Below are 17041 nucleotides of genomic sequence, written 5' to 3'. Positions count from 1 at the left end.
GTTTCATAAGCAGAGAAATAAAACCGTTTCCCCCGCGTGTACAATTTCTCCATATTAATTTGGGACTGAGGGTGTTGTCACCGAGCAGTTGCAGCCAACGAGCCGCTTTTGCCCTAACGCTTCTTTATCCCACGTAGTATTTCCAGCAAAGAAATTAAAAACGTGAAGAGCAGCTAAGACAGAGACCAAATCTCTCCCACATTTCCACGTATTTGAGCAGTGTGTGTTGGCTTTGTCTTGAGGCGGCCTTTGCAAACTCACTTTTCTAGACCTGGTTTGGAGCCGTAGCGCGGAAAAATGTGTGAGGTTCCCCAGTGCTGTTTCAAAAGCCTGCCCAATAAGCAGTCCCAGTGTCTGCTTGGTCCCCTATTCTGGAGAGTGATTAAAAGACCTCTTTCACTTTTGTGTTTTATTTCTCTTTTTACTTCATTTCTCCTACTATCAAATATTTCTGAATTAAACTTTGCCTTTTTCTAGAAAAATTTCCCTTGCGGAACGAGCCAAACCCGCGTTGATTATCATGTCAAAAATCATTTTTAGAAATCTTTTCTCCATTAATATTTTTCTCCATGAAAAATATTTTTTGCCTTACCTGTAATGTAAAAAACCCGAGTCTTCAAGTAGTATTTTTCATATAGTTCCATATTCTGTTTCCCTAAGAGACACTGTCTGTCTTAAACAGGAACACCCTGCCACAGAGCTGCGAGTAAGCTCACTGCCACATGTTCTGCTCATCTTTATGTTTCAACTTTTAAGTCATTTAAACTGACACTGTTTTTACTAGTGGAAATATGAAATAACCCGTAAGTCGCATTTGATCCTTTTGTGATCTTCTGCTGCATTTTTACGAGAAAATTTACCCCTTCGTACTGCAAGATAAGCACCGACCCCCACCAGCTTTGGTTGCTTAATAGGGAAAACATCTGGCTTTGCATTGCTATACAGCCCTTCTTCCCCATCCCTTGAAGTTCAGGCTGCCAATCTACTTGCTGTCAGAAGCATCTGGGGCAGACAAAATTCTTAAATAATTTTAATTTTCCAGACTGATGGCTTTCGGTTTTGCGAGCTATGACGTATCTCTGTGGGAGCATCCTTGCAGATTGCTCCGTGCCTGCAGATCTTCATTACTAGAAGCAGCTCTAGTTAATGACACGGGTAGTGTGTCTTTTGTCCCCTTGGATAGAAAAAAAACTGTGAAAAAGGTGCAAGATGCAGGGCCAGAAAAGATTATCCTCATTTAGTTACAAGTCTGACATTACCTTCGGATTTCTGCAGCTTATTTTGACTTTTATAGTCTCATTATAGAGGATTCACCTTGCGACTCCTCATCCTCCAAGAATTCTCTCTGTTCTTTCGAAAACAAAGCCGTGTTTGCACCCCAGTAGATAGATCAATATTCAGCTGCCTCCTCAGACCGACTGAGGAGATCAACTGCAGGTCTTCAACTTCACACCTTTGATGCACGCCCTGGCTGTTGGGCTATGGAATATAAGGATATATATGTAGCCCCAGCTTGGAAATTTTCTATTTAAGTTTCCACATCGGTTTTATGTGACATGCCTGCAAATACCTTGCCTGATTCTGAATGCTTTTTGCTTTGTTGCTTTGTTGAAAAAAAAAAAAAAAAAACCAAAAAAAATCAGCTTTAGATTAATCAAAGATCAAACAGTGCAATTTGTCCAGCTCTGGAATCAATAGACTAAAATGGCTGCAGGTTAAAAACTATACACAGCACAACGCATCTTTCTGCAAAATCCTCTTTTCAGCGTTTCTCCAATGTCCTGGCTGCCGTCACACGTTGTATTTGCTGATGGTTGTATGTGTTTACCAAGAGCACAGTATTAGGAAGATAAACATTTTTTAAAATGCTAGGTGTCCTTTCTATAACTGTGGTCACTATCTGATGTTGGGGCCGAGATATGTCCTTCCTAAGCCCAGCTGCTCGTGATCTCTGTGAAGAGCACGTCGGCACTGCGAGCTTGATCCACACCTCACTGAGGTTAACGGAGAGACTCTCATTGCCTTCGAGTTTTGCATTACCACCTCGTGAAACCAAATTCCCCCCATCTTTCCGAGAAGCGCAGGATTCATAGGCAAAGCTGATTCCGTCGCATTTTCTGTTCCATACATATAGACTCCTCCCCTGTGCCACTGGCAGTTGGGAAAACCCTCTCGATGCTTTTTACAGTTCATTTTTTACTGCGCACAAGTCCTCGGGCTTGTACAGAGCTTTCCGGGCAGGATCTTCCCAATGCTTTGTGAAACAGCATTGCTATTTACCTCGCTTACTCCAAATACTGCGTCCCTCACCCCTCCAAAGATCATCGTTGACTTCTCTGAGGCACATACCCACTTGTAGGCTTGAAATCAGCATCCAGGCTTTTCTCTTCCCTGATTTCCTTCTGTTAGACTCAGCAGAATTTATGGCAAAATTTCCTGTTCCTTCTTCTCAAGAGAAATGACTCATTCCTAGCTAAGTTTAGACTTCTGATGAATGATGCTTGCTCCGTGCCAGTCACATAAGCTCACTGTGCAGCCAAAAGAGAGAGAGGACCTCCTGAAAGACAATTCACCCCACCCCTCCGCAGCCTTTGGAAGGTGCTGCTTGCCATAGATTACCCAGGGAGGTGAAAGAACCAGCAGAGACTCACTTTTAAACAGCTGAAGTGATGTGAAATCCAGCTGACGGGATGTGATACGCGGTCTAGGCTTCATGCTGTGAAAAATCCAAAAGTTTGGCCGAGCAGAGGTAGGTAGAAAGGTCCGTGCAGTTCTCTTCGCGTTACTCTGGCTCCAGCTGTATTGCCAAGCTTTTGCTGGTAACAGATTTCATAACCACACACCTATTGGATGCATCAAAGTATTTAGAATCAGTCCTAGATCCGGATCTTGAGGAACTCCGCCGGTAGCCGCCTTCTACTCCAATATTCTCCACCGAGCGCGATTTCTTGCCTTCTCTCCGTAAACTAGCTCCTTTCAATTTTTGCATTCATCTCCATTTTCTCCACTTTACTCTTTTTTTCCGTGTCGCTGTTTCCCGTCGTCGCCCAGAACACCAGTAACACATGAACCACACAAGAATTTTTAGTCTTCGGGTTTGATACAGACCCTAGATCCCCTGAGCGCTAATGTAGCATGGGATTTTTTTGACACTTTCTGAGTTTCCAGCTCACCTTGCTCCCTGCAGCCGGGGGCCTGCCTTTGGAAACCCTGCAACGCAAACAGCGGAAACCCTGCGCCCTCTCCCTGAAATGAGTTGTTCCCACCTGGCCAAGTACCTCATTTCATGTCCCATTTGACATATCTCAAAATAAAATGACGCCAAGTAGCTCTCCCAAAGCATTGCTATGAAGAGGATGGATGCTGTATTGGTTTTACTTGGCGTCCATCCTGATAACGTATGGCCTGCTATGCGCAAATGCCTATAGATTTAGAAAACTGCTTCTTTTTGACTTGTTGCGGGATTGCACTCGTGCAGTGCTCTTGGAACACCAAGGGTGACGCTCCGGTGAGGTCAGTAGGGCCTCGGCGAGGCGGCGGTAGCTGGGATTTGCACCTGGGAGCCACGGATCCTCTCACTAACGAAGTCAATGAAGTGTTTAATAACCACGCTGAGAAAATGAGACTTTTAAAGAGTAAATCCGTGCTGGGGTTGCTCAGAGCTACACCTGACCGATGTTGGCATCTTCTGCCTCGTGAGGCCCCCGGTTCCAAGGTTTCCTCTTTTTCACTTGTGAGAATCCCGCTGAGTTGGAGAACATTAGAAACCTAAATGATTTTAATTTAGTTAGATGGTCGTTTGCATAAATTTGTTGACTTGGCTTGTCAACATTCTGCATCCAGAATTCTCTTTGAGAGGTCTGCTTGGTCTTTTTCATGTCCTTTAGGGGAAGAGGGCTCAACTGTTGTGCCAATTACATGTTACAGGCATTACCTTAGAAAACGGTTACTGCTGTAAAACATTTGCCGAAGAGCTTGAAATCCATGGCTATGCAGAAGGAACATTTTCTCATATTCATTTTAGTTATGAGCATTGCGATTTTTGTGAGCCAAAGGGCAAAAAAGATGCACAAACTGAACTTATAATCATCAGTATGCCTTCTCGCTAACAATATCCAGGAGGGAACATCTATCTTTGTGCAGAAAAGTGGGTCTTTAAGTCCAATTACTGCAATTAATGAGTTACATATGAGAAACGTGATTTTTACCACAAGATTTAGAGGCTTGCAAAAGCAACGTACTTTGCATTTCACATGAGCCCTTCACTGCCACATCAAATATTTACATCTCCAGCAGCCCATGAAAATCAAACAAGTCGCAATGCGAAGTCACTTGTATAAAAAAAAGCCGATTTGGGGCCATTATCTAACCAATAAACAGCATGGATGCAATTTTCTGCGGTGGCTGTATCTTATTATTTATTCTCCACATCACAGTGATATCCCAGGACGCAATCCAGATTCCCTGTGACAGGAATCGGATAAATCTCTCTTTAGCAGGGCGTGCGAGCGCTACTAGCATAGAAATACTGCCGCAGCTGCCAGCTGCAGGAGCCACAGCTGCACTTTACTTCTTGGCTGAGAGCTGCAGGTGTTTTCGAAGCACTGGGGAATAAAAACCTGTTGAGAAGCTACAGTCTGTGCACCAGGCAGCTTAGAGTTAATTTGTCTGCGATGGTGGCTTCATCGCTTTGGTTTTTAGAACTGGGCTCTTGCGTTTCGCGCTGTGTAGCCGCTGGGTGCACGTTTCGAGCGTCAGTGTGTGCCTATCCCGCCCCTCCCCACTTCTTTGGAAAGAAATTCATTGGTCTCTTCTGCCAAGTTTGGTCTCTTCTCCCAGGTCACTAATGACAAAATGAGAGGAAACGGCCTCAAGCTGCGTCAGGGGAGGTTTAGGTTGGAGATGAGGGGAAATGCCTTCCCTGCCAGAGCAGTCAGGCCCTGGCACAGGCTGCCCAGAGAGGTGGGGGAGTCACCGTCCCTGGGGGGGTTCAAAGGACCCCCCAGATGCAGATGTGCAGATGTGGCCCTTGGGGCCGTGGTTTAGGAGGCCTGGGGGTGTTGGGTTGGGGGTTGGCCTTGATGATCCTAGAGGTCTTTTCCAACCTTACTGAGTCTGTGATTCTAATCTTCTTTAATTAAGAAATGGAAGTGAAAAACATTTCCTGTTTTAAAAAACTGATATGCGTGTGCAGCCCCTAGAAGATTGAATCTTCGGGGATAGCTGTATCTTCTACTCTTACTCTGAGATACAGGGAAGTTTGAAGGCCCAGTTATTAAAGGAGTCTTTTAGCTATTAAACTGGCACTGGAAGAGTGAGCGTATCTTTGCGACGATCTCTTTTAGCTTGGACTGAGCTTTCACACTTGCATAGCTTCAGCTAAACGGGAGTTATCTGCGATTCTCAGCCTTACAGAGAGGGTGTTTGTGAGCCTCTCCGTCTCTGCCCCCGTCTTGCAGCTCTTTACTGGAACTTGCCTTTAATGAACACGCTGTCGGCAACTCGGTTTCAGAAGGGATTTTGTTCTTTCTTCTGCTGTTGTGTTCTGTTGTCTTTGAAATACAGGAGAATTCATCTGCAATTCTTGTCTCCTGGCTGCTCGCTGGACCTGTAAGGATCTGTCCTTACAGCCAGGAGTAAGCCAGGAGCTGTCCTGGCTGCACTGATTTGGTGGGATTTGGGGAGTGAGAGCTGCGGCTGCTCCAGCTGCAGCAGCTGCCTGCCTTCCTACACTGCAATTATTCTCCAGGCAGTGCCGCTCCGGCCTCGGGAGCATTGCTTTCATGATATGTTAATGATTTATAAGAGACGAGAGGTAAAACGGGTGGGAATCTAGTGACGAAGAAAACAAATAGGTTTTTAAACTTCAGATCCATAAAGAGATGGTTTGGTTTTGTATGGAAACCAGGTGGGTTTCTCATCTGAGACGTGGATTTTGGAGCGAGCCTGTGTACATCCCGTGTGGATGGAGACATCTCCCATGCTCCGGGTGCCTGCATCTCAGCTCCAGAGCCACGGGCATCCTCGTACAAACCTGTGCTGAGGCTCGTCCTTGGGACGACCTTTCCTCTATGCAGATTTTATGGCTGGAGTGTTTCAAGACCTATTTTCCTCTTTCTGGGTCCAATTTTGAGGCAACGGCCGATAGCCTACTTGACTTACTGAGGCTAATGTCTTTTAATACCTCTAATAAGCATGATAAGCTACTAAAGCGATGGCTGTTGTTATTACCATTATTACGGTACACATTTTCTAATAGAAAAAAGGCAGGGAGCTCCATGAAGGCCATAGTGGGGGAAAAGTAAAGGAAAAAGCTATTTATTTATGATTTGGCTTCTTGATTTCAACAGGAGTCAAATGAGCAGAATAAAAATTGTGCCTGAGTCCCATCGGAGATGGAAGCCCACCCTGTGAGACTCCAAAGTCATCCCCTGTGCCAGATCTTACCTGGTGGGGAGGCTGCGGGGATTTGACAGTACATGATGCCCCCTGCCAAGCAAGTATGAGCCCGGAGGTTGCATATTTAAAGATATTTAAAGGTTGCATATTTAAAGATACTTAAAGGTTGCATATTTAAAGATATGAACATGAAACTTGCCTTCAGGCACAAGTAGGCATCAAAGTGGTTTAATGCCAATAGAGAGGAAGTAGGAAGGACACGTTTTGGGGACCTAGGTGGCTGAAAGAAGTGCCAAAGACACTCAGTGAATGGGTTTGTCCTTACGCAGTTCGTAGGGATGTTTAAGCCGTAGCTTCACAGGCAGCAAGCAAGCCTGAAATTGCCATCCCCGTTTTTGGCCTTGAATCTGAGCTACATGATCTCAGTTTGGCTTCGTGTGGCCACTTTAATTTTAAACCTGTGCCCGAACACTTAAAATCAATGTCTTGTGTGCCTCTCTTTCAACTGACAGCCCTTGTGTCTCCAGCAGAGTCTTGCACTGAGCCAGGCACCTTGTGCTGACTGGAGGCAGATTGTCCAGGACAAATGTTTTATTCTTGGTTGGTTTAAATCATTAAAAGAGACACGGCGCTGCCGCCAACACCGCTTTTGCCAAGCAGCAGTAGTGCGGCTCGGTGCAGTGGGCAGGAGGAATTTCAGCAGAGATGCTTAAGAAGGGAAGGCCCTTCCTGTCAAAAAAATAAATCTATTTTGATTTTTTTTTCCCTCCTTCCAAGCTGGGTTACAAAGTCGGAAATATCTTCTTTTTTTGGAGAAAGTTGAAATACATGTTGTATTTTTATTTTAGCTTGTTCACTAACCCACCTGCAAGACTGCCATCAGCTTGAGGGAGGTAGAAACAAAAGTAGATAAGAACCATAGAAAAAATTGCCATTCCCCCAGCCTGACCACTTCTCTCTGCTCTTCGGTCTCACTTTCTCCCTCAAACACAACATCAAACCGACAGTTTCCTGCCAGGCAGGGGCTGCGGAGCCCAGGTTTTCATTATCTTCCAGGAATACCAGGTTCGTAGGCATTTTCCCCAGGAAAATTTCAAGTTTCCATTTGAAAACTGGTATTGCAGAATAGCGTTCTTTGTCAAAAAGTAATGGCAACAGAAAATTGCAAAGCTGCCGCCCCTGCGAGACCTCTTTCGGAAGCGTAACCCGTGAAGTATAATCAAAGAGCTTTTAGAAAGTGTTTATGTTGGCTCTGATGCTCCTCCAGGAAGAGGTGGGGGAGTTGCCATCTCTGGGGATATTTAAAAGTCGTGCAGACGTGGCCCTTGGGGCCATGGTTTAGGAGGCCTGGGGGTGTTGGGTTGGGGGTTGGCCTTGATGATCCCAGAGGTCTTTTCCAACCTTAATGATTTTATGATTCTAAGTGGTGTCTCTCTAGGAAGAGTTGGATGTTGTACATTGTACGTTTACAACAGAAAACACAAGCAGCAATGGTAAACCCAGCTGCATTTTGCCTATAATCCCAAGATTTCACTGCAGTCCCCTTTTCCATACTTACAGGTTCTCAATGTGGCTTTATTTTCTTCTTCCAGGGCCTAACCTCCCCAAGGCTCAGGTTAAAACAGCATCCCTCGGCTTGGCAGGAAAAGCCAGGTCACCTCTGCTGCCTGTCTCGGTGCCCACGGCCCCGGAGGTCGCGGAAGAGGGCCACAAGCAGACGGAGGACTCCGCAAACGTAAGAACCATCTTTCAGAGGCCAGCCTTCTTCCAAGCCTCATCACCACTGAGTTATATTCTCTAATCCCCAATCCACACATTAATTTTTAGATAACGGTCTGTCCCTCCTTACCTAAGGTATTACGCGGCAGCTGATTGATAGCTATTAGAAAGCCAGGAAAAAGTTCTGGCAGCCGGTAAAACTTTGTTGCTAACTTTAATGGAGTTTGGTGTGCGTGATACGGGGGGAGAAGCGAGTGCTGAAATTTCCTGTTAATATTATCCACGGGACAACTCGCACAGCCTTTCCTGAGCGCCCTGAGATAGCGGGAGAAGAGAAAGAAGGGATGAGAAGTGCGATAAAGGGAAGAAAATAATTTTGGCAGGAAAAAAATGAGTATATAGTTAATACCAGATAATGGTGAGAAAAAAATAACATTGAAGAAGTAGATAAGTGAAACTGAAAAGGTGGTGAAATTAGAATAATCTTTTCACTCCTATTAAGACTTTCTTAGAGAAAGGTCTCATGAGACCCAGAAGATGAAACAGCACTAAAGAAAAGGAGTAAGAAAAAAAAGAAATATATTAGATACATATTGTATATCACCTTTTTTCATCTACTTGCACAGGGGAATTTTTTCCTAGGCACTATAGCAGTGATTTGTCCAACGTCTTGTTAGCGAATCCCTTTATATTTTCAAGCTGGCTAAAGGGAAGGAAAAAATATTTGCTTTAGACATATCATATGGAGGGTTTGAGTCTGGTGCCTGTTGAATGCAGGACAACAGTGTTCGATCCCTGCTTGTCATTCTCAACGGCGTAAAAATGCACTTCTGCGTATAGTCGCAGAAGGATTCTCCCATTTTGCTGGGAAAAGGGGACACAGGGCAATACGAGAGACATGGAATCTCCTACTGGAATGGGACCAGGAAGGAAAATGCCCTCTGTGGTGAAATTTCTGGCATAAGGAGTAATTTAATGCAGGGCATTTGATGACACAAAGTGCGATTTCGGCTCTCAGTACCGTATTTTATCACAGCAGCACAATCTAGCTCTTAGGAGAGACACTGCTTAAGGTCTACAAGCATGACCAGCAGTTATAGGCAATGAGGTCATCGGATGGTCAGAATTTGGGGAGAAAGGCTAAAATTTGGGGGTTTTATTTTTTAAATCTTGACTCTTTAAGCTTGACGGGTGCTCTTTTAAGCTGCCTGCTCCATCCCACCTTGGGGACGGCAGGGCTTATACACCACTTTCAGGTATTTTACTTGGTCAAAAGCACATAACTAACTAATGTTTGAGCTCCCTCTCAGTGTCTGAAAGCAGAGGATCACTCCCCTTGCTCTTGCCTTGGTAATTTTTGAGGTCAGTGGTTCCCAAGAATAGGTGCAGTGTTGGTAATGTTAGGCTTCACTGCGGATTCTCAGCTGACCGTACCCCAAAGGATTACTTTCTCCCAGCCCGGTTGGGTGCCTCTGAAAACTGTTCCCAGTCCTTCGCTCCCACTAAAAGCGATGGTGGAGATTCCCAGCCGAACTGCGAAGTTCAGCTAGCGGCTGATGGACCTGCTGCAGCCTGCCCTAGGACAGGGCGTGCTTAGATGAGCATTTGACGCCCCCGTTGGGTGCTAAAAAATGCTTTCATAGTCCCCCCAGGCACGAGCACACGTAACGTAAGGGGGGGAAGTGGGGACTCGGGGAAGGGTCGTTAACATTTAATATTCATAGAATTGTAGAATCATCGGATGGTTTGGGTGGGAAGGGACCTTTTGAGGCCATCTAGTCCAACCCCCTGCCTTGAGCAGGGACATCCCCAACTCGATCAGGTCGCTCAGAGCCCCGTCCAACCTGGCCTTGAGTGTGTCCAGGGATGGGGCATCGACCACCTCTCGGGGCAACCTGGGCCAGGGTTTCACCACCCTCATAGTAAAAAATCTTTCCCTTATATCCAGTGTATTGCTCTGGCATGGTCGCCCTGGTTTTCAGCTCATGTGCTGAGCCCAGAGAGGCTTTGCTATCCAGCCTGCAAGCATCATCCCATCCTCAACCGCTCCAGGCCCCTGAGGATTGGACAGGGAAGATGTCCCAGCACGGGGGGCTCCAGGAGGTCGCTGCCACGGGCCATGTCCCAGGCTCTGTGCAGGGGGGCTTCAGTTGCCGTCCCGCTGCCCGCTTATCTGTGTGTGTTCGTTCACTCGCAGGTTTATGAGCAAGATGATCTGAGTGAACAGATGGCCAGTTTGGAGGGGCTAATGAAGCAACTCAATGCTATCACAGGTTCAGCCTTCTAACAGCTCTTGATGAAGCGATAATTATCCCGGAGCATTGCAGCATACCAGGATTTCACACATACCACCCGTACACCACCCCCATAAAATCCTCTTGTTCCCGGTACCACTCCTTCAGTGCAAGGAAGATTCCTGCAGAGTCCTAAAAGGAATGATAAAAAGAAGAGAAAGGAACGAAGAATAATGGCAATTTTACAGAACTGTAGACGTGGCGTTTAAAGTGATGAAAGCGTGGCAAGGCGAATGACATCATCACCGCGAAGTCGTAGCTGATGCCACTGGATTGCTCATTTTGATCTACATAGTCTTCGTAGACCTCAAGTTGTCAGGACTAACTCATGTTTTACTCCGTAGAGGTTTGTAGCTCATTGTATAGATCTAGTCTTACCTCATGCAAGTATGTTTTTAAACATAGACCATGCCGTTAATGAGACAGTGTCGTAGGTCACTCGTTTGGGTTTTGTTGTTTTGGTTTTTTTTAAATACTTAATTACTGACTACAAAAACATCCATAGCAAATAATCGCACCACCACACCAAAAATCTGGAAGTTTTCCCAACAGCACAAAACGAAAGGACAAATTACTCATTTCTTTTGTCGTCTCCGTCGCTCATCTCGCACGAGCAGTGGGGATTAGGGAGTCGCTGTAAAATTCAGCCATTTTAGCAAGCGTTTGTAAATCCTCCCGTAGTTAATGTTTTATGTATGGCAAGCAGAGAACCAGGAATGTAAAAAAAAAGGAGAAAAAAAAGAAAAAGAAAAAAAAAAGTCTGCATTGGTGGCCTGCTGCCAGCCAGCCCGTGTACACTTGCAAAAAGAGGACATAATATGCAATCTTCTGTGACACGCAGTCATTACGAGCTTAAGCTTGTAATAAAACATGTCTGCGTACGGGTGGCCTTTGCGCCAGGCCACCCTGTGATGGCAGCGCTGCTGGGGCCACGGCCAACCGGAGCAGGGAGAAAAACAGAGCTGAAGTTTCCCCGAGCCTTTCCCATCCCCATGTCCCCGCGGGGATGGCTCTGCTCCGAGCTCCCATCCGCCCGGCACCATGATGGGTGGAGGATGAGGAGGGTGAAGGGGCAGCAGGAGCTTCTCGCGGGCAGGGCACAAGCCCGGGGGAAGAACCACAGAGGCTGGTAAATAACCGCTAAATGAATTAGAAGGGCTTTCCCGCAGGCGTCGTAGTTCCTGGTTGAGATCGGCAGGATTCCGTGAGGACAGCAAGCAAAGAGCGGAGAGCAGCGGGACACCGTGAACCGTCTTCAGGGATTCCCTCTCCCGCCTGTCCTTGTGCTTTAGCTGCGCGTTACAGTGTTTATTGACAGCGATAACTGGTTGAATTGACTAAATTTTGTGTGCATACATTTTATTGCTAAATTTTCAGCTGCATTCAGCGTTAATCCTTGTTTATGCAGCTGAATCACCAAAAGGGAACAAATTTGCATATTTATCAGTTAGGAGGCTGCAAAACCCAATAAGAGAGTTTCAGATGAATTATTCCATTCAGCTCTGCCTTTGATTTCAAGCTTGAGTGGGTCATAATTTTAAAAGAGCATGGAAAGGATAGGATCTTTACAACCTAATAGCTCCTTTTATTAGGTGGGTAATTATATGTGAATCTCCGAATAAAATATTTTGAGTAAAATGGCACTGCAACAGAAGTCATAATTCAGATTATTTTCTACAGCCCTGTGCTGGAAAGGAAATCAGATGTCAAGGAGGAATTCAAATGCTTCATTAGGATCTCTAGTGTGTTTGTGAAAATGCTCCTTTAAAAATGCCTTGTTATTCAATTTACTAAGATTTTAATGAAATACTTATTGAGAGTGAGGAAATCTCGTTCGCATGGGAGGCCGAGCTTTTCCGTTCTGAAAGATTTGGAACCAAAAACCTCTACTAAAAATAAAATGCACAGATCTTTCCCGATGAAAAAACAGCCCAGCTGTTAGAATCTAGGAAACCACTACCTCCATTTTAACTGGAAGAAAGAAGGCTTAATGCAGCTTTTGAGTAGCTCCCCGTCCATATTTGCGGAGATTGACATTGTTGAAATAGGAACATAAGGTCAAGCCTGTCTCTCACTTATCATTTATGAAATATCTCTTACCCTGAATTTGCAGCTGGGAACAGAAACAGCCCCCAGGACTTTAAAGAGCAGCACCGCACATTTAATCACCGAATACTAATCCAGGACCAAGCAATCCCAAATTGCCTAAAATAAGATGAGCCGCAAAGAGGTTTGCAAGCTGGATTTCGTTTAGTTTGGGCAAAAGCGTTGTAGTGTCCAGGTGCTCGGCTATTGATCGGCCTCTTCGCCTTGCTCAGGCATCTCTCTGACTTTTAAACCCCTGAAAGTCTGCAGCGTGAGCTGGCACTCCCGCGAGCGCAGCCTTCCTTCTGCCGCTCGAAGCATGCTTAATTTCAGGCTCAGCCCATTTAAACCAGCGACGCTTGCAGACCGAGGCCAAGGTCCCCGCTGAAGCAAGTCCTTGTGGGCTCTGTCTGCGGGAAGGGGCGACTCTGTCGGCTCAGCCCCAGCGAGACACAGCTGCTCCCCCACCAACTTTTTATACCAGACTAGTAAGAAATTTCTGCCTCAATTTAAGCCCAGCATTTGTCAGTAAAACAAAATTATTCCATATAAAACTGAATTTTGGGATAGGTTTGTGGGTTTTTTTTTTAATTTTCCTATATACCTTCACTTGACAGCCAAAAAAAAGGCTTCACCTCCCCTGAGCCACGTGACACTAAATATGGATCTTCTTGTCCTAAGAAGCCCTGGACACATTCCCAACCTTCATTTGAGGATGATTTTAGTACAATTCCTAATTAGTAAGCAGGCGTTCCTTTTCAAATTTCACCTTATGTGTGAACTGCATAACTTGCAAAATTCAAACGAGTGTTTTAGCAGAAATCTTCCACATCATATTTTGCTGATGCTCCATTTATTTACAGTGAGCTTGGCTGCGAATTTCTTTGGATTTTGACAAATTCCTCACCTGTCAGAATATTTATAGCCTGTGACTATCTCAGCCATGGACACTCCCAGAAAAAAAAAAAATGTAATGAGAATTCTGTCAGTGCATGACGGGCTTGTGAAGCTCCATGTTACCGTGGGAGATCATTGGCTAATCAATACAAGATGGATGCCATAAACAGGTGGGGAAAAAAACCCAGCAGCCAAAAAACAATACATTTTTTAGTTTTTCTTTTCTTTTTTTTTGCTCTAAGACCTAAAAATGGAGCAATATCAGTGAGCTCCCTAGCTCAGCGTCTTTGCCTGTGGACTGCTTAGATGTTAACTTTTGGGGAAAAGGGTTATTCCTTTTGGGAAGCTCTTTCATTTTTGGAATTCGGGGAGGATAATCTGCTTGTTCTTCTTGCGTATGATCTTCATTACGTCATGATTTGGGGCTGGACATCGATACTGCCATCATTTTGCCGTAGGGTTCGTGGTGTCGCTTCTCAGGGAGCGAGGACCATCGTATCCTGGTCTGGCTTTTGCGCACCCTCACGTTTGGGAATTGGTAATTCCCAACGAAAAGGCAGCCAGAAATCAGAGAAGCACAGAGACGGTCATGTAGCTCCAGAGTTTCCCAACAGGTTCGCAAACGCTTCGCCGGTTGGGCCTTGCTCTCTCCTGTGGCACCCAGCCCACCCCCAGTGGCAGCGCACGTCCCAGTGGGCTCTGGCAAATTTGCACTGGTAGCAAAGGAAATCTCAGCCACGAGACTCCCGTGTGGCTTGGGACGGCGTGTGCCCAACGCCGCGGTGAGGTTCAGCCGCAAAGCGGCTGCTCTTTGCATCAGCACTTCTCGAGCCTGTCCTTTTAGTAGCCTTTAGGGTCTTTAGGAGCCTTTAGGTTTTTTTACAGGAGCATCTTTTCACCAACCCAGAGCCAGCTCCTTTAAAAACTGGCTTGGGTAGGACTGCTGCACGTCTGGCCTGATTCTCTCCTTGGCATTTTTAAAGACTATATGATTTTTTCAAAAAAAAGACCCTTTCTCTGGACCTTCTGGGACACGTTTGCAGTGCGCGCTCACTCGCTGGGACATCTTCCGCCAAAATGCACGGTGCAACCCCAAAAACACGGGGCAAAACGATGGCAGCCCTTGTTCACACTTGGAAGTGCTGGAGCGAGTTAACAACGAGGCCCCCTCTGAGTCCTTCCAGCCCTTTGGAAGCGTCAGGCCTTTTCTTCTACAGCCAGAGCTGATGGTGTAACTCCCACTGCAGCTCACCCAGGGTCCTTACCCGGGACACCCTCCTCGCTGGCGCCCGACGCTGAACCCTGCAAATCCAGACGCTGTGAGCGGGCACGGACCGCCTTTAGCAATGGCAGTGGTAAAACCGGGCGCAGAGGCTTGCAGGGCGCGAGCCGGCAGCGTTCCCGAGGCGCTTGTTAAATCCCCAGGTACGTGTAGGTAAGGGAAGAGCTCTGCGGGCAGCGCCAGCGGGAAGCAGAAGGCGGTGAAACTGCAACCACCCCCCTTCACCCTCATTTCTGAAATGGATACCTGGAAGCTTGGGGGAAGAAGGTTCTTTTTTTATTTAAAAAAAAAAACCCAACAACAAAATCAGAGATTGTTTTTCCCATTAGCTGCTCAGCGTCCTGCCTGGTGTTGAACTGGGCTCTCGGAGGCTCCATGACCATTATTTTTTTAACGTTCTCAGCAAAAAAGCATTGAACGCATCCTCATTCTGGTCTCGGCTGGCTGGAGAACGCGGTACAGCCCACGCGCCGCGAGGCGGCACGAGCCAGCGTGCTTCACTGTATGCTGTACATGTATTTCCAAGCGCGAGGAAGCAACGTGGGTAGGAGAAGGAACGATGCTGTTTTTATTATTGTAAAATAGACCCGGCAATTCCTACGGTTGCGAATTGCCGCCGTGTTTGGGACGGGGCGGTTGGGGGGGGAGGGTGTACTTTTTATAAGTAATATTTAATTTATTATTTAGAGTGTTTTCTTTTGGATAATTTATGATACAAGGGATACCTGGCTGGAAACCTAGAGCAGGCTGTTAAAGCTGCAGTGTGCCCATGTCCCCGTGAGCCGGGCTCTGGCCCCACGTTAGGTACCCCGAGCACGAGGAGTCGGGAGGGTCGGGCAGCGGGAACCGTGCCACCGAGTCACCGGTCGCCGCAAATGTCACACACACCCCCCCCACGGCTGCTGGGGAGTGCCGGCTCCAGCCTGCTAGTTCAATGTCCTGGCACTGGTGAACGCCATTTAAAGGGCTTTGCAAGGTAATTCAGAAATTCTTAGCATACTAGTGATATGTTTATCTGATAGAAATGGGTTATACTACAGCTTTAACTAGCCTTAGTTTTAAAAAAAAAAAGAATCTTGTTGTTACAAAAGGCCTAAAGATGGCATTTTGAGCCTATAAACAGTTTCTTTAAATTGTCAGACTCTAGCATTGTTAACCAAATTAGAATAGTGACTGCAATATTTAAGTGTAAATCTTGTTCTATGAGAAAGGAAACTTGCTTACAGTTTAAAAATAAATGACTGTTTCTACACACAATCTTGTATACTACTACATGAAGAAAAAGGGGGTTTTGTAATGCACTGTAGAACAGTCTCATATTCATTTTTTATAGAAATGTTATTCCAATGGTGCATTTTTTTGTTTAATAAATAAAGTTTTGATACAAATTCTCTCTCTTTGTCTGGTACATTGTAAACAAGCACTGGGTATCGGTCCCTGCGTCGCAACGCTGCCCCACATCTCCCACCCCAGCACGACCCATCCAGCCCCGCAGCGTCTGCTGGCTCCATCCCCACTGCATTGCTCCCCCCTCCCGCCAAGCCCCATATAAATGCAATTTGCAATTTGGGGGTCAATTTAAGGTGACTCTCTGGGTACACTCTGCAAGAGCTGCGTGGCTTTGGGGGAGGCGTTGGAAGGGAAGAAGTCTTCTTCCGTAGGAAAACAAGACGCCGCCGTGCAAACGGTTGCGCAGGAAGGTAATTTCGCACACTTGGGAATCAGCCCCGTATCAGTAAACGTCGTGCTGGGCTTGGCTCCTCAATGCCGCCAGCGAGCAGAGCACTAATGCGGCCACGGCGGCTGCCCGGCAGCGGCTCTGCCATCACCCGTGCTCCGGCCGTGCTGCGCACCCGGGAGCGTCAACGTCCAGCACTTCTGGTGCCCCTGAGCGGGGCACGAGAGGTTTCCAAGACGCTCCTCCAGCTATGACATTTCACAGGCTGTTTCCAGTCTCCCTGCAGTGAGCAGCTGGGGTTGGGATTTATTTCAGCTCCCTTCTCTTCCCATTGCACCTTGATCCTGCTCTTGTTCCCCGGTGACTGCTGAGCCTGTCTACCCTGCCTTCCACAGGCATCACGAGTTAGTAGTGAAGGTAGCCAAAACAGAGTTGGGTGATGTGAGCAACCTCAAAACACATTACTGTTGAGCTCTAAACACTCAAGACAGGGATTTCCACCGCCATCCTGCCTGTGAGCACCCGCAGGAGGCATCAGCCAAGAATGACGGTGCTGCCAGGTCTTCCTCTGCCCCCGTAGCCCAAGGACTGAACACAGCAAATGTTCTCCAGACCCTGATGGGTGACTAAGGCAGCTGGTTTGGTCTCACTACAACTTACAGCCTCCTTTCCGCTTACGGCCCATTT

The 17041-nt window shown here is 46.5% G+C and overlaps 1 protein-coding gene across 1 annotated transcript in view; it reads left to right on the top strand.

The window, feature by feature from the left end:
- The window catches only part of DCC (DCC netrin 1 receptor), a 608612-nt gene extending 592543 nt beyond the window's left edge, over positions 1-16069 (top strand). Inside the window, exons 28-29 of the mRNA XM_075077076.1 lie at positions 7992-8134; positions 10316-16069. Coding sequence (XP_074933177.1) covers positions 7992-8134; positions 10316-10405 — 233 coding nt within the window. The 3' untranslated portion in view covers positions 10406-16069. The remainder of the gene's footprint in view (positions 1-7991; positions 8135-10315) is intronic.
- The last annotated feature ends 972 nt before the right edge of the window (positions 16070-17041 follow it).

Source organism: Phalacrocorax aristotelis, chromosome W (genome assembly GCF_949628215.1).
Source record: "Phalacrocorax aristotelis chromosome W, bGulAri2.1, whole genome shotgun sequence".
NCBI lineage: Eukaryota > Metazoa > Chordata > Aves > Suliformes > Phalacrocoracidae > Phalacrocorax > Phalacrocorax aristotelis.
Note: the sequence above shows the minus strand (reverse complement) of the source record. Positions and strands in the feature narration are given on the sequence as shown.